Source organism: Pelmatolapia mariae, linkage group LG12 (genome assembly GCF_036321145.2).
Source record: "Pelmatolapia mariae isolate MD_Pm_ZW linkage group LG12, Pm_UMD_F_2, whole genome shotgun sequence".
NCBI lineage: Eukaryota > Metazoa > Chordata > Actinopteri > Cichliformes > Cichlidae > Pelmatolapia > Pelmatolapia mariae.
Window position 1 is genome coordinate 10,328,888 of NC_086237.1, and position 26,846 is coordinate 10,355,733.

Below are 26,846 nucleotides of genomic sequence, written 5' to 3' on the forward strand. Positions count from 1 at the left end.
TAGGACCTTTGACAATTCTAAAGTGTAACAGGTTCAATGGGTATGTGCCTCTCAGTCAGATCAGTCTTATTTTAATGTGGAAATCATACCTGCAAGTGTAGCATTGCAAAGTTGATAGTTTGATTGGGGGATGAATCTCACACTGGATCAGGCTTCTCAAATTTGCTTGTTACATGTATTCAGATATAAACGAGTTTAGGTTTCATTTTGGACTGTTTGAATATGTAACCAAGTTTTCTGGTAAAAACAGCCCAACCTTACAGCATTAACAATTTACACAAAAATATGCTGAACTGATAACATGACCTGCAGACTAACTGGCAGCAGAAATCTCAGATAAGGTCGAATCATAATAAATTTTGCTGGATTGTTGGTACCATAGGAAGTGAGGGCATATGACTACCATCTCCTCTGGTGATCTGGATGAATTGTTCCTTTAATCTTTCACTGAGACATTGGCTTGCTATGTGGATATTTCCAATGCTGAGGGACAGTCTCGTGATTGCCAGGATGTCAGAATCCCCTGCGGAGATGAGTCCATGCTCCAGGCTAGGAGATGAGAAACCTTTATGATTTTTTTCAGGATCTTCAGGAGAATCTTTCACAGACCAAAGTCCTCCAGGAAACTTCAGCAAATACAGTGAGACAACCTCCTCTGCCTGCCTGGTCCAAGGCACCAGGATGTCCAGTTTCATTCCTTTGTGCGCAGTCCCATCTCACCAACATGCCACTCAGCTTCTCTTTCACACATACACTCACACTCCAAAGTGCAGCAGCACTCAAAGTTGGTGGGACATTCTTTAGCTCCTGTGCTCTTCAGCAGTGCTTCCGCATCAGCGACTTGCAGCTCAGCCCGACCCCTGTCTGTCCTGGTCCTCTGGACCTCAGTTGGAGCTGGCTGTAATGGGCTTCTCCAGCTCCAGGGTAGCTGAGCCATGCTGGAGATTGCTGTAGCAGGTCTTACAGACGCGACTGGGCTCAAACAGCTGCTGGCTTGGCACTGGGATCCTCTGGTCGCAACAGCTGGCGCAGAACACGTTACCGCAGTTCCTGCCAAGGAACACGGAGATATTATTTGGGGGACTCTCACATTCTTTACACCTCAAGTTACCATGCGTCCCTGTGGTAGATTCTTAGAAAATAACACCCCATTTAAAACAGTTTACTTAAACTGGACTGATGTGAGGAGTTGGTTTAAAAAAAAAAAAAAAAAAAAAAAAAAAAAAAAAAAAAAAAAAAGCCTTTCAGGGGAAGAAATAAATTAAGAAAAAATATCAAGTTGGCGTGTGGGCTAGCTTATCTGGATCAAGTTTATATTAAACTACAAACATTCACTTATCTAGGAGGTCCACACAGGGAAATACTGAACACTGATTTTAAAAACAGGACTTAGGTGCTACTCATTTTTTTTTTAAAAAAAATAAAAAAAATAAACCCCACACCTGCTGAAGTGACGTTGATCTATGATTCAACCACGTGTGACGCATGATAAACTTTTATTTAAAACATGATTTGAGAGTTGTGGGCAGACCCCACCCATCCAGTTTACAGTGCAGCTCTGCTGTGATGTTTACTACATGCCGCTTAGCAGAGGTGCTCCAAACAGAACATGTTGATTATTCAACTCAAAACACTGCTGTGATCACTTGACAGACAGGTCACACTGAAGATTTCAAACACCCATGCTCTAATTCTGATGTAAGGCCATGCTCACACACACAGCGCTCCCTTTCAATTGTTTGTAACCACACAGAGCAGAAAGTGAATTAGATTCTGTTGTTCTTCCAACTCTTTACCCTTTTATGCCACCAAGTGGCCTGAGAGGTGTCTTACACCATGCTGTGCTGCTGGGAAGTGGGATGCAGGGTTGGTTAGGGGCAGCATGCTGCCAGGGTGTGTGCCGTGTAGGGGTGTAACGGTTCAGAGACAGAATCTGCAGTAACAAACGTCCATGGTCTCCAGACGTGCCACGGTGGATTTGGAGAATCGTTACAACCCTAATGTTGTGGGTGAGTCGGGGGCAGGGTGCTGATGTGATGCTATACTAGGATGGTCGAGGCTGAGGGATCAATTTAGTAAAGATTTACAAATTTTCCAATGAAACGGGCAGCCTCTGACCGAGTGACAGCACCATGCTCACTGTCACAGCCAATTCAAAACTGCTGTATGAAAACACACTGCTACTGCTGGAGGACACACACAAATCAACCCATCTCAGAAATGAAGAGGTTTCCCTGAGAACTTGCTGATTGCCAAAACAGAATGAGGGGATTCAAATCAGCAGGTGAGTAAGGGAAAGGGTGTGGGATTGGGTTAGGATGAGGAGGAAACTGAAGGATGCTGGGTTGAAAAGGCTGGAGGGTGGGTGGGACAGGGGAGCCGGATCTCACCAGACCTCCTGAACAGGCTCCCTGCCACTGTAGAGGAGGAGAGGGGCAGAAAATGGATAAGTACTGCTGAACAGCAGAGAAAACATAACACTTAAAAAAAAAAAAAAAAAAAAAAAGTCCTGATGGAGATGTGTTGTGTTTAAGTTGCATTCACAGGATTCACACAAATTACATTTACAACTAAACATCCTAAAAGATTCAACCTCAAAGTTCTCCTGAGTGACTTATGTGATCCACTGACAAAAAGGGAAGTACAGAGCAGTCAGCAGTATAAAAGGAAGTGATGACACCAGGAGGAAGTGTCCACGAGCTAATTCACCACATGATTATCAACCTGACCCAGTTTTGTGTGGACACATCGGTGCAAAACAAAGGGCGTCTACAATAAATTAAACAACCAATCAACAGTTTCCTTGGCTCCCTGGCTCTTGTTTATAGATTGACATAGTAGAGACAACCAGAGAGAGTGGCGCCTCATTCCATCGGCAAATGAAATGCAAATTAGGTCCTCAAATTTTAAAAATAACTTTTCCTCTCCTGAATGAAAGACATGATACTGGGACCAAAAGCCTTAAATCGTGCAACTATCCTGACTGTTCATCCACAGCAGGTGTAGAGAGCATGCAGTACACTTTCTTTGGAAGGCTACTTCCACACAGTACAACAGACTTCTTACATTTGCACAAAGGGCATGCTTAAAGATTTTATAAAGATTTCATACATTAGAGAGTAACACTTGGATCAAAAAGGCAAATCTGGGTCACTTAAGTGGCTGCATTTAGAATAGTTGGGCATCATGTCAACAGGGGCACATGGTATTCCTTTGAAAGACCCGCACTACAGTATTCTTAAGCATTCAAGTACGCCATCTGTTATTCTGATTTTTTACCTTATTTAGAGGGTTTAATGATGGTGCCCATTTAAGTGGTACCTGTTGCATTTTATGTGGATGCTGGAAATAAGACTGGCTGCCCCAGTGGCAGTGAACCAGCATCCATCCAAATAAATCAGGCAGGAAGTGTATAAGACAGATTTCTCCTATATAAGTCTTTAATTCACAAAACAAAACCCTTTGTTTTATTAATAGTAGACATAGCTGATTAATAGCTGCCAACATTATACCAGTTCCAAGTACTGCTTAGTGCTTCCTTGAAATATTTTGAGCAGTCACAGATTACATCATGTTTATCATCCATACATGTCTGTGTCCCTGCACAGAATGCATACTTTGAGAAAAATGCATCAAGTGAGAAAGTCTTATTTTGGCTTTCAACGCAAACTGATTTTAAGCTTTGGTCCACAGAGAGGAAGTAAACCTCGTCACAAACGGGTTGACAAAGATTCTCAAGTTCATCTTCAGGTACCAAGCATGAACAGCCTCAGCTGAACCTACATACAAGAAGCTCATCTGACCCGAAGAGGAGTGAGCTAAACAGCAAAGGCCTCAACAGGAGAGAAAGAATTGGTTTGTGACAACTGAGAGTGAAGGCCTGAGATTCTGCAAAAACAAAGCTGTTCTCACCTGCAGTGATGTTTCCTGGTAGCAAGCCAGAACCTGCTTTCACAGCCATAACACTGGGCTGCCAAATGATCAGGGTACCAGCGGGTGACCTGCAATGTTTGGGGAAAGTATCAGTTCAGTTTCCATATACCGAGCAGCTCATCCAGGTTCTTCTGCATTGCATAAATGCTGCTAAAAGACCGCTTTGTGAGCCTTGTGCCATCCCTCCCTGACGAGGGTCTTTATATGGCTGCAGCTGCTCACCTCAGTGTCCTGCTTGTCCACCTGCTCCCAGCTGGCCTCAGAGAAGAGCTCTGTGCTGCAGCGCGACAAACAGTTTGGGTCCAAGTTGTACTCAGAGTCCGTCATTGAGGTCTGAATGGAGGGAGACAGATGATCACAGTAAGGTTCACTTTAACTTGCAACGGTAAGCAGGGCAGTCTGAAGTGGATCGCTTCCATTTACAAGTTGTAAACAGATCAGAGGGTCAGTTAACTTTCAGTGGCTTACCACTTCATCTCCAATGTCTCCGTTGATCCGGTGGGAGCTAATGTGCTGTTGACTCTCCAGGCGGCTCCAGAGCTCCTGGACTTGCTTCTTCAGCGTCTCCACCTCCATCTGGTGCCCCGCTTCAATCTGCCTCAGTCTTTGCTGGATAGCATCATTGTGCAGCGTCAGCCCATCGTCATCCAGATGGCTGCGAGTTGGCTGCTCAGGGCTCATGGTGACCCGGCCTAGCAAGGCGTGACACCAGCGGTGCTGAGAGCAGCTGCCTCGTGGGTGGAAGATCAGAGAGTTGCAGCTTGCTACGGATACCTGACGGCTCAAAGGGGCCCTCTCCACATTCCCTTTGGCCCAGTAAGGTGCTCCACATGGCTCCCCTTCGGAGTTGTCCCCATTACAAAGTCCATCCCTGCTAAGGTCAGCACGAACTGACTGAAAGGCACTGACAGAGGGCCGCTTGCTGCCCTCGCTTAAAGTTCTGATCAAGCCATGCTCACTGGTCTCCAGCCCCTTCTCTTTCTTGGAACAGGGAACTGGGCTCCTGCCATCACTCATGAGGTGATGGTTTAAACCAACAGGTGGCTGCACAGGGAGCTCCACCCTGCCACAGGCCTCTTCAGTTAAAGTCTCTGTGGAGCTTTCCATCAAGGAGGCCCTTTTATCTACCAACTCCACTGACTCAGGGACACTGTGGTCAGATTCAGAGTCAGGGCAACTTCTCTCATCTAAGCCTAGTTTTTCAGGTGACCTGTACATTAAGTCGCTACTTCTAGTTCTATGAGCTGCAGGCTCTTCTGGCTCACCTGTGCTACACTCCTTCGGTACATGTGCAAGTTCTTCTTGTACAGAAGATTCCTCTACATTCTCCGTCACCAAGTCCTCAGTTCTCTGAGACTCATTGGCTTCCTGTTGATCCTGTTCCTCTTCCTTCTGTGTGGGCGCAGAAAAAGAGTCACCGTTCTCCTGAGCCTTCATCTCACCATTTTCTGGGAGCTGACCATTAGCGAACATGTCTCTCTTCATGACAGTCTCACTGACATCCACCATCTGATGCTGCTCTACATGTCCATCCACCTCCTGGTCTACAGCATTAAAAACCTGAGCAGCATCAGCATGGTCCTCTCTTGGCATGTCGCATCCTGCCTCCTCCTTTGTGGCTTCCTGAAGGATGTTCACCATTTGTCCCTCAGCCACACCCACTGCCACAGAGAGCTCTGCCTCCTCCGCTTTATCTCCTGCTGGGTTCACAGAGGACTCTTCTCTACGTTCAGTATTTGAGCCCTGGGATTGCTGCTTGCTGTGATCCATCTCAGAGTCCAGTCTGTCATGATATGGCTGCACCTCATCCTGGTTCTCCCCTCCTTCAGGCCCCACTGCCACATTGAGCTCCAGAGACCGCCGGTGGTCCTGCCACTTCTCATTCAGGCTTGGGTCACTGGAGCGACGGTTGGGAGCCAGTGAGCTTCCCAGCTCACACGCACTAGGCAAGTTGTCAAAGGAGCGCGTCTTTGTTCGCCTTAACAGGAAAGGAGAAAAATAATTACAAACAAGCGGCATTTCATTACATAACAATAGCCTAGTATGCTTGACAGCCTATAATTTAATGAGAAACTGCAAACAATTATAAAATGTTTGCCTAACAAACCACTCACGTCTGTCTCATCAAGACAAGAGAAGTAAAACAGACATTTCAGCAAAGTATCCAGACCATCTCTTTAATTCTGACCTGGCTGTCACAAACTATGTAAATGAACGGGCATTCACAGCACTTCTAGTCCTATCGACCACCTGAAGCGCTTTAATGACAGCCTTAAAGACTACTTCCTGTTGCACTTCCAAGATGTTTTGACTGTCGTGACACAAGATAAGAGCATAGACTGCATCTAAGCAGAGCATGTGACCAGCAGAGTGGAAAAGCCAGCCCCCTCTGGCTGTGGGTAGTCTGTGGCTTGTGTTTCATCTTACACGATAGGGAGAAGAGTGGGAAGGGGTCGGGTGCCAGCGCGCCAGGCTCACCTGCCCAGGGGTGCATCTTCCGGGTTGGCACCGGGCACTGGGTAGGGAGCGCAGGAATCATCGGAAGGAGTGGTAGGGGAGGAGCTGGGCAGATAGACGGCCGTCCACAGCATCAAATTCCGTACATGACACACTGGATGGAGAACCTGCAACAAGAGCTGCAAACTTAACTCAAGATATAATCAGACATGACGATGACAAAAGTTATCTGAATGCAAATCTTTAGAAGGGAGTGGAATAGAATAAATGAACGAACAAGAAGTGCCTAAATCTGGGATGAGTAAAGTTTTATAAGATTTGTCAAGAAAATCTAAACTAAACCTGTTCATACCAAGAGGACAATATTTATGTCTGCCCGTCTCCACCCACACAAAGCAAATGCAAAAGTAGTAACCACAAAAATGCAATTCTCAGAAGGGTGTCAAAAGCACTGGTATTTCACAGTATTTTAGATTTATTGCCAATTGTTATGTACAAAAATCTACAGCACTCTTGGGCGCCTTTAAGAAAAAAAAAAAAAAAAAAAAAAAAAAAAAAAAAAGTAGCAGCATGTGAAGACATGCTGTATGGAATGGCAAGAAGCACAGATCTTGATTCTGAGATACTTAGATTTGACAGTTTCAAACAGGACGATCTCTTTAGAAGCTTCCTTTTATACTGTATCCTGTTCACTTCTAGTCAGTTTTGTTGAAAGCAGAAAACCTTTGAATGAGCTTCAGGAAATCTTTCATTTAACTGCAGGAATCGATCTGACTGACTTTCCACTCATGAACAATCCAGACACCTAAGTTTCACCAAAGTTCACTATATCTCTATAGTAATTCTACATGTTTTTGTTCCGTAGTGTACGCAACAACAAGAAAAGCTGAGGTATGTCTGAGACAGAGAGCATCACTGGAGCACTTGCTAGCTGCACTCCATATGACAGGAAGGGCAAAAAGTGGATCGAAATTACTGATGCAGTTAGATCAGTAATAAGGGTTTTAAGGAACTGCTTTACTAAAACTGAAATACAGTTATGTTATTCACTTTATTTATACTTTTCTCATATCAGAGCACCCAATCAGGCTGCTACATGATGCCGTCAGACACTAGTTTCTCTATTCCTTGTCCTCACTCTTAGTGCACCTACTTACACTCACTAACACCACGTGTTGAGTAGAGCTGATATGTTAATGACAGCATAATGAGTGTGAGACTGAGTCAGCAAAGCTCATAGTAAAAGTATTGCTGTCTGAGCTTTTCACTTTGGTCAAGTAAGTCTATGCAACTTTTACATTTATGTAAACATGCCAAGAGAAAAGCTGTCGGCTTCACTGTGTAATACCTCTGAACTAGTGAACTGCTGCTGACGCAGTGTAGTAACTACACAACTGAATATAGTGACATTCTGTCACTGACATCCCCATCCAGCTTTCTGAGCTGGGAGCCGATCAATTCTGTCCAATAGCTTGGTACAGCCCCAGTTGTCTTTAAGTTTAAACATTAAATGTTAAAGTCAGAAAAGACAACAAAGACACGAGTATCTTTGCTTTCTTTTAGCAGGACTGAATGATTAAAAGTGTTGACGTACAATTTCGGAGTGTGAGGAGTAGAGCATGTTCCTCAGAGAGCGGTTGGCTGGCCTCAGGAGTGACCAGACCGAGCAGGTCCTCTCCTGAACGTGACGATCCTCCCTGTCCTTGCCGCTGTTACACAGGAAAGTGCCGAAGAGGCAGGAGTAGGTGTGCTGCACCAGTTTCACCTGCACAAATGTGACACAAACACTTGTATACACATTATCAAGTATAACAAAAGCATGGATAAAAAGTTCCTCATATTACATTTTAGCACACCATGAAGGTAAATGCATATCAATCTCTCACATCTGGATCCTGAATGTAACTACACTTTAATCAGAGACACCATTATGTCTGTAGATAAATTGCTCATTTTTAAGGATTGTTTTGTTGTTGTTTTTTTTAAAAACATTGAATGTACATACCAGGAAGGCTTCATTGAACTCAAATGAGCATGGAAACTGCCTCTGCAGTTGGTGAACACAGTCCAGCCACTGCAAGAAAACAGGGCAGCGCTCATTCAGGTCCTCTGAATTTTCTCCATGGCCACATCGGTCAGCAAACTTGTGGCCAAAGTCCAGCCATTCTGTCTCCACCAAAACTTGGAAGCCCTGCATGAGATATCATGAGACAATCCAATAAATGCTTTTATCATTTTTACATTTTATTTGAATACAACAACACTGTCATCTCCATCCATACCTCAATAGTGCGGTAGTAAGGGTCCAGCAGTAGCTTGGACAAAGCAACAATCTGTGGTGTGCGGTCCCAGCCGTCAGAGCAGTGCACAAGAACAGGCCTGTGGTCTCTGTTCACAGCGTTGACCACCAGCAGAGCTGCCTTCAGTAGCAGGGACAGGTGTTGCAACCACTTTGTGCTCTCAAGTGCAGAAAGCCAGCTGCAGACATAGACAGCAAAAGCCCATAGTGCCCAGTTTATTAAAGCTGAAGCGCTGAAATGAATATAATCTTAGAAAAGAACAAAAAAAAAGTCCAACAACACCATGTTGTGTGACTAGTAGGACACATACATACACCCTGACCCACATAAATTATGACTCTTTCACATTACATAGTTTATATAAATCTAACCGCAACTGTGTTTTCTAGATCAACACACACACACACACACACACACACACACTTAATAAACACCCTGCTTCAGACTCAGTTTTATCTCCATCTTGATCTGCAAACCATAAGAAGAAGAAAAAAACTCCACACAAACACTTAAAGCTGACAATTCAGCTACACATCACTGCAGTGTTGAATATGGCAGTGCAGAGGGAAAGAGGGTTTGGGCCAAGTTCTCAGTATCAGGCGCAGCTGTAAGGCCAAAGTCAAAACGGCTATGATTACTAGTTACATCCAGCTACTACTAAAGGTTGTCGGGGGTTTTGAGTTTTAATAGTTTAGTGTTAGTGTTGTGTCATAAAGTCTTGACTTGGGAAATCTGGGTGTACTGCCGGAGGCATATTTACAAACACACACACATACTTGGCTGGGTCAGGCATCTGAGTGCAGAGGAATCGTAGAGACTGGAAACTCTTGCGAATGGAGTGGATGTTAGCCATTCCCATGAAAACCACCTCGCAGTTGGGATAGTATTCTGAAATAAGATGAAAGTAACACTTTGTATAAGCAAAAAATGGATGTCTTTAAGCTAAACTGAGCTGCTAAATCAAAGACACACACTGACCCAATTCTGTATGCAACTTGGGACCAAACAGACGGGACTTACCTGGGCATTCACAGCCTCCACCTTTGGCCCTGTTAGCTACAGCAGCTGCATAGGACCTGGCATCTAAGATCAGTAACTTCTGAGGTTGGCTGGCCAGTGTCTCCACCTCTGAGCTGTTGGTCATGGAGGATTCTGACAGGCGCACACGCACAAAAAAACAAAAGAGTTACAGCTCAGGTTGTATAAAGCACCTTCTGGGGGCATAAGTGAGATTCTTTCAGGCACATCAAACATGTCTTTAACAGAAGTTTACTGTAGTTTGCAGCTTCAGACAAGCACCAACAAATCAGACAAGTCAACAGTGTCTGCTGCAAATTCATAAAGACAGCAACACTTCAAGAAAATGTGCAGTGGTAGGTTTATGTTCAGCTGAAAACATGCATTTGTCTGTGGGCGTACACGGCATGTCAGTGAGGCTGACTGAAGGCCATTTTACACAGATCTCACTGCACCACTAAGGCCCCTCCTTGTGATAGCTTTGCTTGTTTACACTGAACTAAATAGAGCCAGCACAACACTGCAGCAGTGAGGAGTGTTATGAATGAAAGCTGGGCGAACATGATGTAACAGTAGTTTCTAGTATGATGCAACACAGGGACCCAAATTTCAAACATATGGGTTCTGCTTTCAAAACAATAGCAAGCAGGTGAACAGACTTTGAGAAAGAAGGGGGAAAAACCTCTGCTGCCAAATAAAGCAGAATATAACATATCCTACCCTGAGTGGGCAGTATAAAAGTGTCTGAGTGAGAGCTCTTACCAAAATCAGTGTCAGGCAGGTCTGAGCTATTGGTGTAGCTACCGTTGGGAACATGTTTTTGGGAGCTGCTGTCCACGGCACAGGCCTTAGCAATGGACTGAACCAGGTGCTCATCATCAGCGTTCCTCCAGCCCCACCAGCTGACCTCTGGCTGGCCACAGCGGGCAATTACAGCCCCAGTAGTTGTATGCCTATGTGAAGGGCAAGTGAGGAGAAGTTAGACTGGTAATGTCTGGCCAGGGTAGAGTTTATTTAATGGAAGTAATCAATTTAATGATAGTAATACCAGTACAAATCCTACAGAAAAAGACAACAATTTATTCCCTTTCACAGCATTTTATACTACTTTTAACTTTTCTTAGATTTCCAAAAAAATACCAGACTTAGAACACATAAGTATATTAAAAATAGAACTTCATTACCACAACTCAGTGTGTCACATGTATGAGGTAGACCTTTTAGTTTTTCTTAGGCACAAAGCTTGGGAAATGCCAGTTTATGCAATTTAATATACTAAAATACTAAAAAACTGAAATTTATTTTATGTTCTATGATGCACAAAACAGGCATACAAAGTCTTCACTTCTGATTGGTTCAAGCGTTAAGTTGCCTAAACAGTGCCAAGCATTATTAAACAAAAAGAGCCAAAAATGCTTGAAGCACTTCCAAAATTGGTGACGTCAGTGCTTTTAGTCGGGTAGCACACTCTAAACAAAAAAAATAAATCTGAAGCTAGGAGGGTTTGTGGCACTGATATAGAACAGTCAAGATTTTATCCAACAATTGCTTCGTTTCTGCTGCATAAGGAAGCTTTTTACCTCTCTAATGATAAACAGGCCAAGTGTCTGCTTTGAATAGCTGCGGAAGAAATAAACACAAACCTGTAAACTACAGCAGGAAACCTCTTCCAGGAGCGGAAGGCTGCCACATTTTCTAGCTCTTTGTCAGTAATCCAGGCTGGCACTAGGAGTTGCTGAGGATAGCTGGGGCAAAGCCTGGCAGTGCAGAAGGGCACAAAGAGCAAAGTTAAACAAGGAGAGGGAACACCAAAGGATTGTGATGGCTCAACAAAAGTCTCTGTCTGCAGACACCTAATCCTGGGCCGGCCCCTTATCTGTCCAGGGTTCAGCACTCATGGAGTACAATAACACAACCACCCACTGTTTAACACATACTGACTTGTGCTGTTTGCCAATGAAAGCAAAGGATGGGATCCATCTTCTAGCTGCAATTCTGAAATCAACACTGAAGCAGTATCCTGAAAGAAAGCCGCATCTACCTGAACTTGCTGTTGATGTCAGATATCCTCCAAGCATTTTGAGTGTCAAAGCCCATCCTCTCCACCTCATTCTTGAACCATGAGGTCACGTGTTCACCTACAGTGACAGCAGAGATGTCCGATAAGAGCAAAATACAGGTTTGGGTAAGTTTCTGTGAAGACAAGCGAGCAATTAAAAGGGTACCTGGTCTGCACAGCTCGCCATGCTGCTCTTTCTCTCCTGCGTACACCTCCATGCACCAGGCATGGAAGGCAAAGGCAAAGAGGTCTTCCAAGCGAGACGGAGGCCTCACTGCTGTGTTCAGACGTTTCAACCATTCCTGGCACTGCTCAAAGGTGGAGATCTGACATCTGGGGATAAAATTTAAAATGTGATTTTTCAAAAAGTACCAAATGCAGGAGTCTAGTACTCAAAAACAAAAATATATATTAATCTTTATTAATACTACAAATTTTATCTTAAATGTTATCCTCAGTTTTCAAGAGAACATTTCAAACCTGTTTACTGTCATTTTGTCATACAAAGCAGGCTCACACTGTAATCACCTAATGTCTTTTTTGGATACTGCAGTGATTAATACAGGCAAGCTTTCTCTTTTTACTCTCAGGTTTAACTACAATTTCATATGGAAATGACATGACTCAAAGTTTCTCATCTAGACAGAGACAGGAAGCTTCAATGGTCATACCTGATGACTTTACAATCCTTACAGGTGACATGAAGCTGGAACATCTCTCTACACTCCACACACTCAATGAGCTGAAGAGGAACCTGAAGAGGGGGGAAAAACAAGGAACCATCACATCACTTTATACACTAGTGTTGCAGTGTATAGCCTTAAAAAAAAAATCTCAAACCCATGCAGTCAGTACAGGTAGTGTGGCAGACTCCAACAATCCTTTAAGCAAATTAGTGGTGGCTGAATAGTGGCTTCATGCCAACAACACACAAAGTATGTGCTGATGTGCAAGAGCAGTTTAAAGTATAAATAAAAACTAAACCATCAGTCAGTGCTAAAAATTCAAAGTTAAGGTTATTTGTTGAAGTACATTTTAATCACATTATCATAAATCACATCCCATTCTGCTCTGCAAATATACACTGCTGTCAGAAAATTCAGACTCTTTCAAATCTTATTTCAGTTTTACTCCAATCCTTCAAAACTCTTAGAGAAAGGAGTGACCTACACAGCACACCTAGGAACAACTGAGGCCGTTGCTTAAGAGTGCTGAAGAGTCAGAATAACGCAGTGTTTATTAAAATTTTCATGGGAAAACTATTTATATAATCACCCCCCATAAAAAAAAAAAATTTAAAAATTAAAATAAAAAAATTAAGTGTAGATTAAATAAAATTAAAAAAAAAAAGAAAAAAAAAAAAAAGAAAAAAAAAAAAAAAAGGGGGAAACATCTTAGGATGAGTCCACACAAGATGTGGAAAACTTGAAAGAGTCTGAAAACTTTCCAAACAGACAGCACATAATCCTCTTAACTTTCTTTTTGGTTCCCCATTTGCAAGGAGAAAGAAAAAAGCAATCATCCTAGATCTTACAGTTGTATCTGCATTTCCCTTTGGCACAAAGCCATTTTTCCCCTCTCCCTGGCACATAGCAAAGTACAGAACTGGCTTGTGCTTATGACTTAACAGCATACTTTAAATACTGCAGGGAAATACCTATGCTGCCTTTGACTAAGCTTTGTTAATTAGATAATATTTCAGTAGCTCTGCGGGATAAAAAGTTGATGTTCACACAGTCTGGAGTCATGCATGATCATCAGCCAGTCATCAGCACGTCAAGCTCTCCAGACATATGCACAGTGGCAGAGTCACAGCCATATGGAGATTTTATTGTAGTATTTAGAGGTTGGCAACCTAAATGCTGTGAGGATAGATTTCCCCCCATACGCATTTTTTGTCATGTTTAGTTTAATCCAGCACCTTGTGCAAAACTAACAAGCAGTTTTCTAGTCTGAGGCCAGCTTGTTAACAGGCAGATACACACAAAACTGTGCAGTTTAACCACACCATGCAGCTCTTCTGGGTACTTACTGACATCTCACAACAACAACTCTATGCAAAACAAAGAGAATACTCATGTAAGCGATGCACGTCGATTTATGTGAGGCTGGTGTCACCGCACATTCCAGACATTCATGCATCTTGCTGTCACAACTTAATTTCCACTTTCTAATCTGCAACCCTAATCTAGCCACCATGAAAATTCCTGGGCTGCTTGTTAACAACCTCTCGCTCTCTTGCAGCACATCCCACCCCTGATTTGTGAGCTCCGACAGATTTGCCATGTGATGCAACACATCCAAATATGTGTGAGGAAAATGCTGGCTGTGTGACATGGGCACAGGGAGGCACTGTGTAAGGCATGAACCAGAGGGCTCCTGAGGTCAACAGGAAACACTGATGGATGCACACACTGGAGTAAATACACCAAAAAAATAAATAAATAAATGTTCCAGTTATTTGGATAAGTTGTCTTTGAGACTAAAACTGGTGTATTCATACCTTCATTTACTGAATAACTACAGCTTGTATGACTTGGAAATAAGAAAAAAAAAAAAAAAAGCCAGTCACACTTTCAACTTTTCAGAAAGATATTACTTGTTGATGAGATTCTTTGTGCGTTTGGTCTTTTAATGAGATTTGAAATGACACAAATGAAATAAAAACATTTCAACAATGAGCAAATAAACTTCTCTATAGATGATTAAACTTTTTCATTGAGGCGGAAGTGAAACAACAAAAACTTCTGTAGCACATGATTGCACATTGCAAAACTGTCTTGTGGTTGTACGTCACTAGCAGATTAGCTTTATCAAATGACGGCAGATGCTCAACTAAGATAAACAACAGAAATAAAAAAAAAATATTAATAACTTTTTAAATACTACACAACATAGAAAACAGTTTAAATAAACTAAAAATCCAGGACTACTGGGCTTTAACAGGCTGGTAATACGAGGTAAAGGTGGCCAGCAGGCACCAAGACCCTGGTGAGTTTAGGTCTTTTAAGGCAAGCAAGAGGCTAGCTGCAATATGATGACAAGTAACCATGAAAAGCCAATGAAATTCACAGAGTAGTAGTCATGACAGGGTGACTACCACTGGTAGTGTAAAGGGTACTGTGTAACTTTAGGCTCTAATAAATCATCTTTTTCTGAAAAAAAAAAGTAAAGATCCATACAAGGCCAGTGTGATGGTAAATGAAGACCATACTTTGTTAACAAAGCTTGTCTCTAACATAGTGAAAAGAGACTGAAAGAAGGGCCCTGGCTGTTATGCAGGACCCTGTGGGCCAACTGCATCCATGGCAACAGCAAGTTCCAGAGAGAAGCCAAAGCGAGCAGACGAGTGTAGAAAGAGAGGTGATGAAGAGTCACATGGCACTGCTGCCAGTGGAGAGCAGCTTTGAATGGCCTGGTCACCACAGTGCTGGCCCTAGCTCTGTCCATTCACAAAATACACACATACTGATACAGCCTCCAATGGAGACAATGTGGTTCATTTTGCAGTGATTTTGTGCCACGTGAAAGATTTTCTCTCTGAAGCTACAACACTGAAGCGCACTTGTCACTTAGAGATACTTACATTGACAACTGACTTTTTGAACTTTATGTGTAAGCGGTAGTTGGACATTGCAATAATGGCATCCTCTGCTCTCCCCACATATTCTGTGAACTCCCCGTGCAGCTCAGGAAAGGGCACCTGACAACAGGAGAGAAAACATTTCAAATAAACTGCAGAGCTACACAGATCACAGACACAAATATAGTGGGAAAAGTCATGAGTCATATGACAACTTGAAAGTTGTGTCAACATTTTGCCCATTTAAAAAAAAAAAAAAAAGCAAAAAAAAAAAAAAAAAGAAGCCAGAATCCAGCTGACTCAAAGCAACAAAAAGAAAAATAAGTAACCAGAAAGAGTCAGAGTGTCCAACTAGGCAACAATGAGTATCTGAAGAGGTGGTAAAAGTTTATTGAAGTGTTCTGAAGAAACACTTTATCCTCAACACAAACTCTTGAGCATAAAGGGTAAGCAGAAGCAAGCAAGCAAAAGTCCCATATGTCATCAGGGTTGTGTAACTGATTAGGAAAGATTTACACAACTGTCACCAAGTTTGTTTTTGCCCTCATACTGCACAAAACAAGCAGCTAGTTGCAGTGGTTTTCTTACCTGCATGTTTTCCTCCTCCAGGACGGGGGACTTCTTGGGGAAGATCTGATTGGCCTGGATACACTCCAAGCTCTGCTGCCCCTCCTCCTCCTACAGAGCAACAGTCTGTTAATGTTTCTAGTTAACTAGTACTAACAACTTTAACTATGACATTCCTCTTCACACACATTCCTTTTTTGTCTGACTACTTTCTAGTCTGTTTGGAAGATGCACGCAGTATATTTTTGTAATGTAGTGGCTGTGGTCAAAACTAACTGTATTTTATGCTTATACAGCCACACAATGATCTTGTGCTGACAGTAACAGACTCTGTAGCATTCTTGTTTGGCCATTAACAGATTTTAGTCTTTCTTTGCTCAGTTTTCAATCTAAGTTCGTTTGAAAGAGATGATAGATATCACACAGTGGAAGAACTTCCTCCGAGATCTTGTCTGAACACGAGCAGAGCTAATATGAATAGTTGCCACAGCTAGAAGAGCACCATGCCTAGGCCAGACAGGGACAGGCACAACATAGCAGCATGCCAAAAATGGGAACAGAAGAAGAAAAAAAAAAAAAGAAAAGCCAGGTTCAAAAAAGGCAATGCATCAGATCCAGAGGTTATGTCATAGTGCAATGCAACAACTCATTTCTGCAGTGGAAACTGAAAGTGTTCCTGCATAGATGGCAAACTTGGAGGACCTTTGATACTGCTGACACTGACGTAACTGTCTGCCTCCTGGTAAACCGTGCTGATTAAGGGTAAAAATCAATTGAGAGTTCCGATTATAGAGACAGTACTCAGGCCACACAACAGTTATTATCAAAAGCACGCCTGGAATGATAATACATTACCATGGCCCCTGTCAAGGAGTGTGGGTCACCCAACAAGGAACTCCGGCCTGGATCTGTCTGTAGAAAAACAAAGAGACAAGTAATTTTTTTTTCCTTTTTTAAATTAAAAAAAATATATAAAATAAAAAAATAAATTAAAAAAATGCCAGTAACTTCAGGAGAAAATGGCTCATTTAATATCAAGTTATCTTGTTATAGCTGGTAATGTTTTAAACTCAGGCCTTCCAAGAGTTAATCAAATTATTAATGGAAATTCTCCAACCCACAGGCTACCCCAGGTCAATAGATATCAGAAACATTTTTAAACATAACCTAGTCCAGTAAATCTCCATTCACCACCTGAACAAACTTGAGAACTCCCTGGGACAAGATTTTGGGGTTTTTTGGGAGGTGGAGGGGCTGTTGTAGTTTACTGAAGAGCTGAACCCACACACGGGCAGCAAAGATGCATTTAAAGAAGAGTTAAAATGCTGGAGTTGATAACACTGTCAGTAATAGTCAGATCCTTTGCTGGTTTAAAAAAAAAAAAAAAGAAAAAAAAAGTTTTATTAAAAGAAAAAAGATCAAGAAGCTTAAATACCACCTGCTCCTACCCATGCTCATTTTTTGTTTTACACAGAGACAAAGCTTCAAAATTGTGTCCAATTTTATAGTCTACCATGAGCTTTAATTCTGGCAGATTTATCGTAAACTTTGCTGCAGGCTGACAGCAACATCCTCTCTCTGATGCTTTGCCCTTGCAGCATGCAACATGTCTAAACGGGGGATGGACTATCGAGGAATCTATCATAGATATGCATTGTCACCTGCAAACTGAGTAGTACATATTACCAGTAACACAGGCAAGGTACCCCCCCCTCCCCCAAAAATAAGAGTGAACAGAGTCATCTCTTTCAACACATTGATCTAGGGCAGGGGTCCCCAATCCCAGTCCACGAGGGCCGGTGTCCCTGCAGGTTTTAGATCTCACCCTGGGTCAACACACCTGAATCACATGATTAGTTCATTACCAGGCCTCTGGAGAACTTCGGGCGTTTATCAATATGCGTACTTGTGCGTACTTGCGTTCTCGTGTACTCGTGATACGTCATCAGTCGGAGACCAAGTACTGTTCCAATTCGAAGTACGCATCAAGCCGAGAACGCGAAAAAGTCCCGGATGTGTTCTCGATCCGCCCGTTTTATCGAGCATGCATCGGTGTGGACTTGGGACAGCTATATATCCCAGAATGCATTTCGTCCAAATGTCAACAGCGGACTCCCGGCACATCGTTTTCAACCCCCCCCCCCCCCCCCCCCCGCTCGCGGACTTCTCACTACTCAGGTTAAAGAAACCAGCAGCTGTCTATAGTATTGAGTGTCCACTAGAATAGAAATAAAAGCGTTCTAACATCTCACCTGCTTGTTTTTATTAAGGTATGTACACGTATGTACATGTACACTATTTTTATTAATAGAGGTTTCACTACTGAGGTTAAAAATGATATATAAGTCACTTAGATCACTTCTAAATGTTAATGTTTGGTTTATTTCAGTGTTTTATTTGTTCCTGAGTAAACCAGTTTGGCTGTGATTAAAGTTAGGCTTCATAACATGTTACTCACAGTTAAATTAAGAGGGGACGGCAGTAAAAACTCCGGACCTGTGACATCATCACGCAGGTGTTCCAATTGTACATATCGCGAGTCCGTGCTCGCGTTCTCGGCGGGTACGTACTCCCGTGCGTTCTCGGCGAGTACGTACTCACCGAGAACGCGAGTACGTACTCGCGTACTTGGGCATTGATAAACGGCCTTCAAGACATGTTGAGAAGGTAATTTATCCATTTAAAATCAGCTGTGATGGATCAAGGACACATCTAAAACCTGCAGGGACACCAGCCCTTGTGGACTGGGATTGGGGACCCCTGATCTAGGGTTTACTTCAGCCTGTCAGCATCACAGATGATTGTCAGAACTACTGGCACAAAATCAAATGAACTAGCAATTGGCTAATCAACTTTCTCAAAGCATTTCACTATGAATCCTGACCATGGATCTCCATTGTAAAAAATAGAATTTATGGAAAAACAAATTAGCAAATTGGTCTGACTAGTTGGCCAATATCCCTAGTAAGAATTTCATTGTCATTTCGGGACACTACTAAACTGTCATTTCGCCAGAAGTGAATGCATCCACAATTAGGTTTGCAATTCAGTTCAACATGTATTTAATTATTTAAACCAGAAACCCTCACCTTTGCCCACATACAACCCTGGTTCTTGATGGTGTGGGTGTGCTAGAAATAAACTGAAATCCACTTTTAAGGTTTCAAACCTTGTTCTCGAAGCTGGCCCAATCCTGTATGTAAATACATGTTTGTGCAGACACCAGGGTGGTTGAGGGGTTAAGACACCAACCACAAACTACAATATCCCCAGTCTGACTCCAGACCAGATCTCTGCTGCATATCAGTCTCATCTCTGACCAACCTCATTTCCTCTCATTTCTCTGACATGAACAGACTAACAGCATTTTCTACATAAATTTTAAGTGTTTCTGTTGGCATTAGAAAGCATGTGAGCATATTTTTAAGTTTACACATATAAAAGAAGCAGTAGTAGTAGAAGCAGCAGAGAAAAAGGAAGGATCCAGGGAGTGGCTCATAATACGTTGAGGCTGTACATGAGCACCTGGATGCACAAATGCCTTTCCCATGCAATGTGTCCAGGCATTGGGAAGACTGTAAATGATGATCATCTATGATATGTTGGGCAGTCAGAAAAATGGCAGTATGGGGGAAATCCAATGGTTGGATTTACATGGTTAAAATCGAAGAAAATGAACAAAATGTGAAAACACAGATTTTTAGACTTACCACAAACAATCACTAATGGATGATAAGCAGACCTGATGATCCTGTGTGGAAACTCTCACAAGTAAGACATGGAAATCTGTGGAAATGAAAGTGAATAATGAGAAAATGCTTCTCCGTACTGAGACACACAAGCTACAGAAGCTCTTTTGATTCACTGGCAAATATAGATGCCCTGGTGGTCACAGTGGCTTGCATGGGAGCTCAGATACCACTTAAAACTGTACTGCAGACTGGAAAATAAGACAGCTGGTTCTCCGAGCCTACAGTTTAGCTTGCATAAAGACATGGTTCAGGCACGTGAACTGATCGGCTAATGTTCACCTTCAAAAAAAAAACAAAAAAAACAAACAAAAAAAAAAAAAACCAAAACAATTATGTGCACAATACATATTTAAGAACATACAGTCACATTTTGAGGTTCTTAAAGGGTAGTGAAAGACATCAGAAATGTTAGTGTTCAATGAATTGTGCTTTGTGGTTCAACTACCCAACAATGGTTGGTAATTTGCCCAAATGGTTGGCCAAGCAGAGCCAAAGACCTTGCAGGACTTGTCCAGTGGCTGACTGGAAGTTCCTACCCAGGTTGCCCTTGAAAGAGCAAAAGAAATGCAACTTATCAAAAACAGTAAAAGCAGCAGCAGCTTTGTTGGTCAGATCATGTAAACCATCTATAAAGAGCTTTTTCTTACATTCCATTATCGATATCCTCTAACATCACTTTTCAAAAGGCAACCTGTTAGGATCTCTCAGCAAACAGGCCCACAAGTAGTTGTAAAGGTCAGCTACGCTTGCAAAGACTGAAACTTGATCTAAGAGGGTCAGTAGAGGGGCAGCTCAGGAGAGCAACACACCTTCTCAGGAACATTTAAGCAGCCTGGAGACAGAAAGAAGACAAAATATCCCACTGTACTGCCAAAAGCATCTCCGGTCATTGAGAGAGTTGTGAAGGAGGCAAACGAGGTCATTACTTCACTGAGAGTAGAGGCCAACTTTTACTGCTGCTGCTACCTGATAAAGCATATCTGCCCAACACACGGCTCTGTTTACTGCAGCCCGCTCGTGACCCGTGGCTACGGCTCAGTCTGGCTCTCAGTTCAGCAGTCACACAGAAAAGTCTAAGCCCCTTAGAGCCTTAACCTTACTCCTATCCCGTGACAGGCCAGTCATTTTCACAAGTGGTAACATTATCGACACTCTAGCGTCGAAATGATATAAGGAAAAAACAAGAAACGAGACAATGAACCAACACGTTTGACAGCGGAGCTTTACGTTTACAGCCGGGTAGCCATACTGAACACCGCTGCTAAACAATATATAAACGCAAAAGCCTCGGCTAACTTCGTATTTGGGAGAAAAGGATTTCCCAGCTCAATTTTAACACTTTGTCGTTACCTTTTACTTCACTAGGGCGAATAAAACGTAAACTAGACTTAATTAATCACCAGTTAATGTTATTTCAACTAGTTAGTATTCGATGTAAAGATACCGGTAGTTTTGGCCACTAAAAAATAAGCTACGGTCAACCCAAAAACAAATGCTTCTCGCAAGTGCTCTGCAACGTTACATTAACACGTTGCTAGTTGACGAAAAGCCGTTTGCAAGGGGAAAAAAAAAGAAAATAGCTAACGTTTCTTGTACTAACAGGTTGTTAAGTCAAATAACTCCTCTTTCGTTTTTTTCTTTTATATTTGAATAGTGGTTAGCTAGTTTTTCTGCAGCTATGTAACGTAAACTGTTGGCTAACCAGTGTTCATCAACAACCACTCGACAGCGTAAAATAATGCTAGCGAGCTAACGCTCAGTCGAAGAGCTATTTACATGCAAACAGTGGAAATTAACATTTGCTGGCAGGCAGTGAACTGTTGTGCAGCGGTCTCTTAACACTCGACGTTTGGCATTAAAAGCCGTGACACAGAGCAGCGCGTAGACCTGCTAGCTAGCACTAGCTGGTTAGGCTGAAGCTGCTTTCTGCAACTGTTTTTGTTGTTATGAGATGGAGGGCGGACCCCAGAGCGGAGGCCTCTGTCAAAACACACCGAGCAACGACTACAACCGGCGGACTCACCAGTCAACCGAGTGCTGAGGTGTTAGACGACAAAGACTCATCCGAAACTTGTGCAATTACCAAACATTAAAACAACGTGTCCAACATTAACATGAATCATACCAGAGCCGAGGCCAGCTTCACTGCGTCCCTTTCCAACACCGAGCCGTCGTCGCCATCGCCGCGAACTCTCCCGTCTAAAGAGCCCTACGTGTGAGTGACGTCATCGCGTCAGAGCGGTTCTCTGGAAAAGGGGAGGGGCTCAGCCACACGGTAAGTCATGTAAACACTGGCAAGTGGGATGCCTGATAAATTAATATTACAACAGCTTTAAAACGGGTTTTTTTTTCTTTTCTTTTTTGTATTTAGGTAGAAATGCGATTTCAATTATCATCGATTTTCAAACGTCTTATAAGCAGATAGAGAATATCTAATTAAACAAATGGGACACTATATTATATATGCTCATTTTACACACTAAAGTAAAATATGTAGTTATATATCTGATTGGTGAATGAAATTAGAAGTCAGATGTTTGAACTCAATGACATTTAGTCATCAGTGACATTCATTCAATCTGAAGAAATCCAAAACCATTATTCTTATTCCTAGAGGTTCATATTAATGAATGTAATAGTGAGTCATTTTCCTAAATAAATAAACATTCAGTCTACTTTGTTTGACTGGCTTTTCTTTGAAAATCCAGTGGTGTTTATTGTCATATTTATAAGATTCACAATTGCCCAAGTATCATTGTATGCTTAATGTAGTGGACATGAATGACCCTGAATTCAATAGGAAAGATGAAGTGTTTGCTTCACTGAAAGACTGCCAGAGAAGAGTGCGATGTGAAAATGATTACACTTAGTTAGGGGTGCACACTACAGTGTAAGGTTTTATATATGCACATGAATTTGCAGTAACTTTTGTATGTTAATGTGTGGAGCGCTCATTGCTCATTATAAAATAAAAAAATAAATAAAAACACAACACAGCAGGATCTTAAACAATTATGTATTGACTGATGGCTTACACAGCCTATGCAATTTCATTTCCAAGATGCTTGGCATATCATTGTCCATTGTTTAACATTTAATAGCCTGAAGTGAGGCATCAGACAGTTATCTAAGCCTGAAAGATGCTTCTTTCGATTGGCCCACAGCTGACTTATAAATGACAACTTCCCTTGGTGACAAACCCTCGGTGCCAGATTTTGTTTTATATAAGCAAATCTTAATGCATTTATTCAAGTTTTGCCAATCAATCAGTTTCTCCATTATTTAGTGACTGAAGTCAGTTATAAAATTAAAACATCTACTGTGCAGGGCTATTGTGATATAGAAAAAGCTTTGCTTTTTTCTGTACTTACAAAAAGCCCTACACCGCTCTCAGATCAGACTTCACCACAAGGCATTTCTCCATGAGGATAATGCATGGGGGAGGTGATATGGCACAAAATAAATCTGGAAGTATAACGTTTGTAGGGCCAGTCTCAGGTTCTGATTTGACCGTAATCCTGACAAGTTTGTGAGAGCCAAATTTCTCAGCTGCACCATGTGTGGACTTCCCTAATGCAAAAAGACTTCAAGTGCTGATTCAATGTCCCTGTGCAAGAACAATAACACAAAAACAGTCTATCCCTTGTTGTGTGAGCAGAATGGATTTGCATGCAAAACAATGAGATGAGCTTTACATGAAGAGATAATGGTCTGGGTAAATACATTTCATTTTCAGTCATATGTCCATGTTACCTTGAGAAACAATGAAGCTTTCACATAAGAAATGCCACTTCTAATCATACAGTATATTATGCACAAAATATGATGGTAAGAAAACCAGAGAGAAATCTTCTGTGGCTCCAAGAAAAAAAACAAAAACAAAACAAAACAAAAAAAACACAACAAAACAGTATTTCCAAGAGCAAAGTCTACTGATCTAAAAAATGCAACCCATTTAGCCTCATCCTGGTGGTTCCGCTCGACACTGTACTTTGACACATCCATGTAAGGAATTACAAAACAGCCACGACTTTCTAACAATCCGCTTTTTTTCCCCTCCGTGTGAGTGTCGAAAATCCCGTAATCATACAACTTTCACATGTTCGTCGAATATTTAACGGAGTCATTCTCCACATCACATAGTTTTCATATTCAACACCACTGATGAGAGCAACTGTTTCAATAAAGCTTTAAAAAGCAAGACTACCCTGAGAGAAGGTCTAAAACGTGGGCAAGCTTGCCAGACCAGAACTGGCTTGAATGGGTTTGGTTTATTAAATCTGTACACTCTATTTCAATATAATCAGCACATTTTTGTTCCAAGAATGTAAGATAGTATTTTTTTTTAGTAATTGTGTAATATATATCTCTACATAATACAATCCAAGTCCTCTGAACTATGTAGACATGTGCAAGTGTTCACTACCAACTTCAACGATACAGTAAAGGCAAAGACTTGTGGACACTAAGTTAGGATAATGTTGATATTTGAAATTTTTCTTGAGTCCTCACAATTATCAAAAAAATCTAAGTGCTGTAAGTACTTCATACACGAGGTATTGAATATCTAGTTAACTGTTCTGAGTATAAAATAGAGGCAAAATACATAAAGAACATCTTGCAAGCATGACAAAGAAACGTCTACAGACACAATACACACGTGGTCAAAGATAATATGAGGGGATACCTGTAACCTTTTGTGTTCTTGAATATAGCGTACTTACAGACTGATGAGAGGTCACACTGTACGTATCATGCTTTTAAACACTGGGAGCTTCAGCCTCAAAGTAGATCAACGCAGAGCAGGGGTGGCCTAGCTAAACAGCATCTCAGTGCTTGAGGTGTTTTGTTCCGTATAATTTACAGTAAAATGCACATTTTCAGAATGTGCAATCAAGCAGGTGTTACTCCATAACACATACAAAGGGACAAACAGCAGCAGATTTATCTCATAACCCCCCAGCCCCCCAATCACCACCACCACTCGCTTCATTGTTTGACCCTCTGAGGCGTGAGCTCGCACCCGAAGCATGATACGCCAGCGCCTTCCCTCCCTCGGTCCAAACAAGTGTGCGTCATGTTTATGCAAAAGAATGGAACGCATGGTCGTCGCATGATGTGCATCAACATAATCTGAGGTAAACTGGGTGTCCTGTGTCTTGGCCCGTTACAGTCTGAGAACCAGTGCCTTAGAGAGTCAGAGAGGTAAGTCTGAAAGAAATCGTGTAAACTGTGCTCGTGCGAAGTGACTGTTGCACTCACTACCAAAAGCACAAGGGCCCTAAACTGTAAACCTCGAGGATTATTCAAAGCAAACTAAAGAAACGAAAAACACTTCAAAAGTACTCTACTCATTAGGTTTAACATTTCCTTTTTTTTTCTCATTTTTTGCAGGGTTTTCAACTTTTTTCTTTTTTCTCGTGTTTTCGCTCAAGTATAATCACAGGTGACTAACTACAGAGGATAAACAGGGTCAGGTGAGTACCATGCTACATCAGGTTTAGAGAAGGCTATTGCAGACAATTCTACAACATGTACAACCACATTTTATACGAGTGAGTTACAAATATTTCAAAACATATCACCAGGAAACTAAGTACATACAAGATGTTGAATATTTAGAGTCTTAAAGGACTATCCCTCAGTCAGTAATAGGATTTCATGTTACTTGACTTAAACTGTCCAGTTTTACAGACAAAATCTGAAAAATTGCTATTCAAAAAGTAGCAAATTTGGTCAGTGTCTCTTTTCAAATAGTTATAGTGCTTTTAATGGCTTAAGACAGGGGTCTTCTTTTAATCTCACCCAGTGGCAATCTACAGAACTTCAGTGTACATTTGATGACACCATAGCTGCAAAAGTCTTCATGTCAAGTCCAATAGGTAAAACGACAGCTAGTGCTGTCACATATATTTCAAAGTAGTATGCATTATCAAAAGGAAAAAAAACAAACGAACTAATACACATTTATAAATTTTTTTTCAACTCTCAAGTTCTTGTAGGGAATTCAACCGTATGATTAGCTCCGTGTTCCCATTTCCTGTGAGTTATCATTCTTGGAGGACAGGCCTTCAGGAGCCACGCTCCATTTAAAGACGTCAGGAAGCTTCTGAGACTCTCCTGTGTGGCGCAAAGGTTTGGATACACCTAAAGTGGACTTAAAACTCCCATTCCAGAGTCTCTTCTCGATTGGCTGCTCTCTCTAACCTGTGGATGATGTTATTGAGGTTGGCCATTTTCTCCGTGCGTCTCTGAGTGCTCCTGTTGAGTTTGGGACTTTGGAAGGGAGGGGGCGGGTTAGGGTCCAGGCTGTGACTGGTGCTCGTCGATGGAGGGTTGGGCAGCGAGGGCGATATGGGCGCAGAGGAGGAGGGAACGGGCGAGACTGACATCATGAGGCCCGGTGAGGATGCAGCAGAGGGCGAGTTGAGGGAGACCTCCAGGCTGCTGCGGCAGGGCTCTGACGAAGCCTTGAAACTGACCGGGTCGACGGGTGACTTTCCGGAGTCTTCCCCCTCGTGCCTGGTCTGATTGGTTCTCTGTGGGCCGTCTACGGAGAGCCCTCCAGGGTAGAGACCCTGACCTTCTTCCTGCCTCAGGCTCTGGCCTGCCAAGTGGGGCTCGCGACAGCCCGCGACGGAGTCCTCGTGCTCACTTTTCAACTGCGGCAGCGGCACGGCTGTTGGAAAACACTGAACCCTGGACTGTTTCGCCGAGCTTTCCCTTCCCTCCTCTGCGTCGTCTTCCCTGTCTAATGCCTCCTGTTTGACATGAGGCAGTGAGGTGTTGGCACTAAGAGGAAGGCTGGAATGGATGTGTCCTGAGGGCTGCTGCAGCCTCCTCTCCTCTCCGTCAGAGTGAGGGCTCCGTGTCACTGAGGGGGAGTAGCTGTGGTGCTCAGCATCCGTGTCGTTGTCTGGCAGACCCTCCATCAGCACCTCCCGTCGCATCCTGGACCTGCACACAAATACCACAGTTAGACATTGACTGAAAGAGACTTTAGAGACTAAAGTTTACTTTCTAAATCAGATTTCAGTTGAAGTGTAAGAGACAGTTTATCACAAAATTAGATTTACATATTCTTCCTTTGGCTCTTTAGGTTTTACATTTCAGAAATCAGGACTTGATTACTCCAAAGAAAATAAAAAATACACGTCTATTTGCCTATTTTCTTTCTA

At 42.3% G+C, this 26,846-nt stretch overlaps 2 protein-coding genes across 6 annotated transcripts in view; both read right to left on the reverse strand.

The window, feature by feature from the left end:
- Positions 1-779: 779 nt before the first annotated feature.
- On the reverse strand, positions 780-21,900 carry mtmr3 (myotubularin related protein 3). 4 transcript variants are annotated; one of them, XM_063490796.2, is made up of 21 exons: positions 21,794-21,898; positions 19,627-19,702; positions 16,772-16,828; positions 15,938-16,027; positions 15,353-15,469; positions 12,438-12,520; positions 11,933-12,099; positions 11,749-11,845; positions 11,351-11,464; positions 10,470-10,660; positions 9,711-9,842; positions 9,467-9,578; positions 8,673-8,868; positions 8,396-8,581; positions 7,985-8,155; positions 6,412-6,557; positions 4,402-5,911; positions 4,156-4,266; positions 3,913-4,001; positions 2,391-2,417; positions 780-1,050 (listed from the first exon to the last, which is right to left on the reverse strand). In XM_063490796.2, exons 3-21 carry the CDS (start codon positions 16,772-16,774, stop codon positions 885-887), a joined length of 3,708 nt encoding a protein of 1,235 aa, XP_063346866.1. In that variant the 5' UTR covers positions 16,775-16,828; positions 19,627-19,702; positions 21,794-21,898; the 3' UTR covers positions 780-884. The 4 variants fall into 4 exon arrangements, with proteins under 4 accessions (XP_063346866.1, XP_063346864.1, XP_063346867.1 ...); XM_063490794.2 differs by having other exon boundaries at positions 11,749-12,099; positions 21,794-21,900; XM_063490797.2 differs by lacking the exon at positions 2,391-2,417 and having other exon boundaries at positions 21,794-21,897.
- Positions 21,901-22,417: 517 nt separating this feature from the next.
- Positions 22,418-26,846, reverse strand: part of cux2b (cut-like homeobox 2b) — a 97,379-nt gene continuing 92,950 nt past the window's right edge. For both annotated transcript variants that reach the window (XM_063490793.2, XM_063490792.1), the window contains exon 22: positions 22,418-26,625. In XM_063490793.2, the coding sequence (XP_063346863.1) occupies positions 25,827-26,625 (799 nt within the window). In that variant the 3' untranslated portion in view covers positions 22,418-25,826. The remainder of the gene's footprint in view (positions 26,626-26,846) is intronic.

Excerpts from the sequence above, each read along its gene's own strand:
- mtmr3 (XM_063490794.2), bottom strand. Across the intron at positions 12,521-15,352 it reads TCAAAAAGTCAGTTGTCAAT|GTTCCTCTTCAGCTCATTGA; the intron begins GTAAGTATCTCT and ends CCCCCTCTTCAG. Across the intron at positions 9,579-9,710 it reads TGGAGGCTGTGAATGCCCAG|AATACTATCCCAACTGCGAG; the intron begins GTAAGTCCCGTC and ends ATCTTATTTCAG.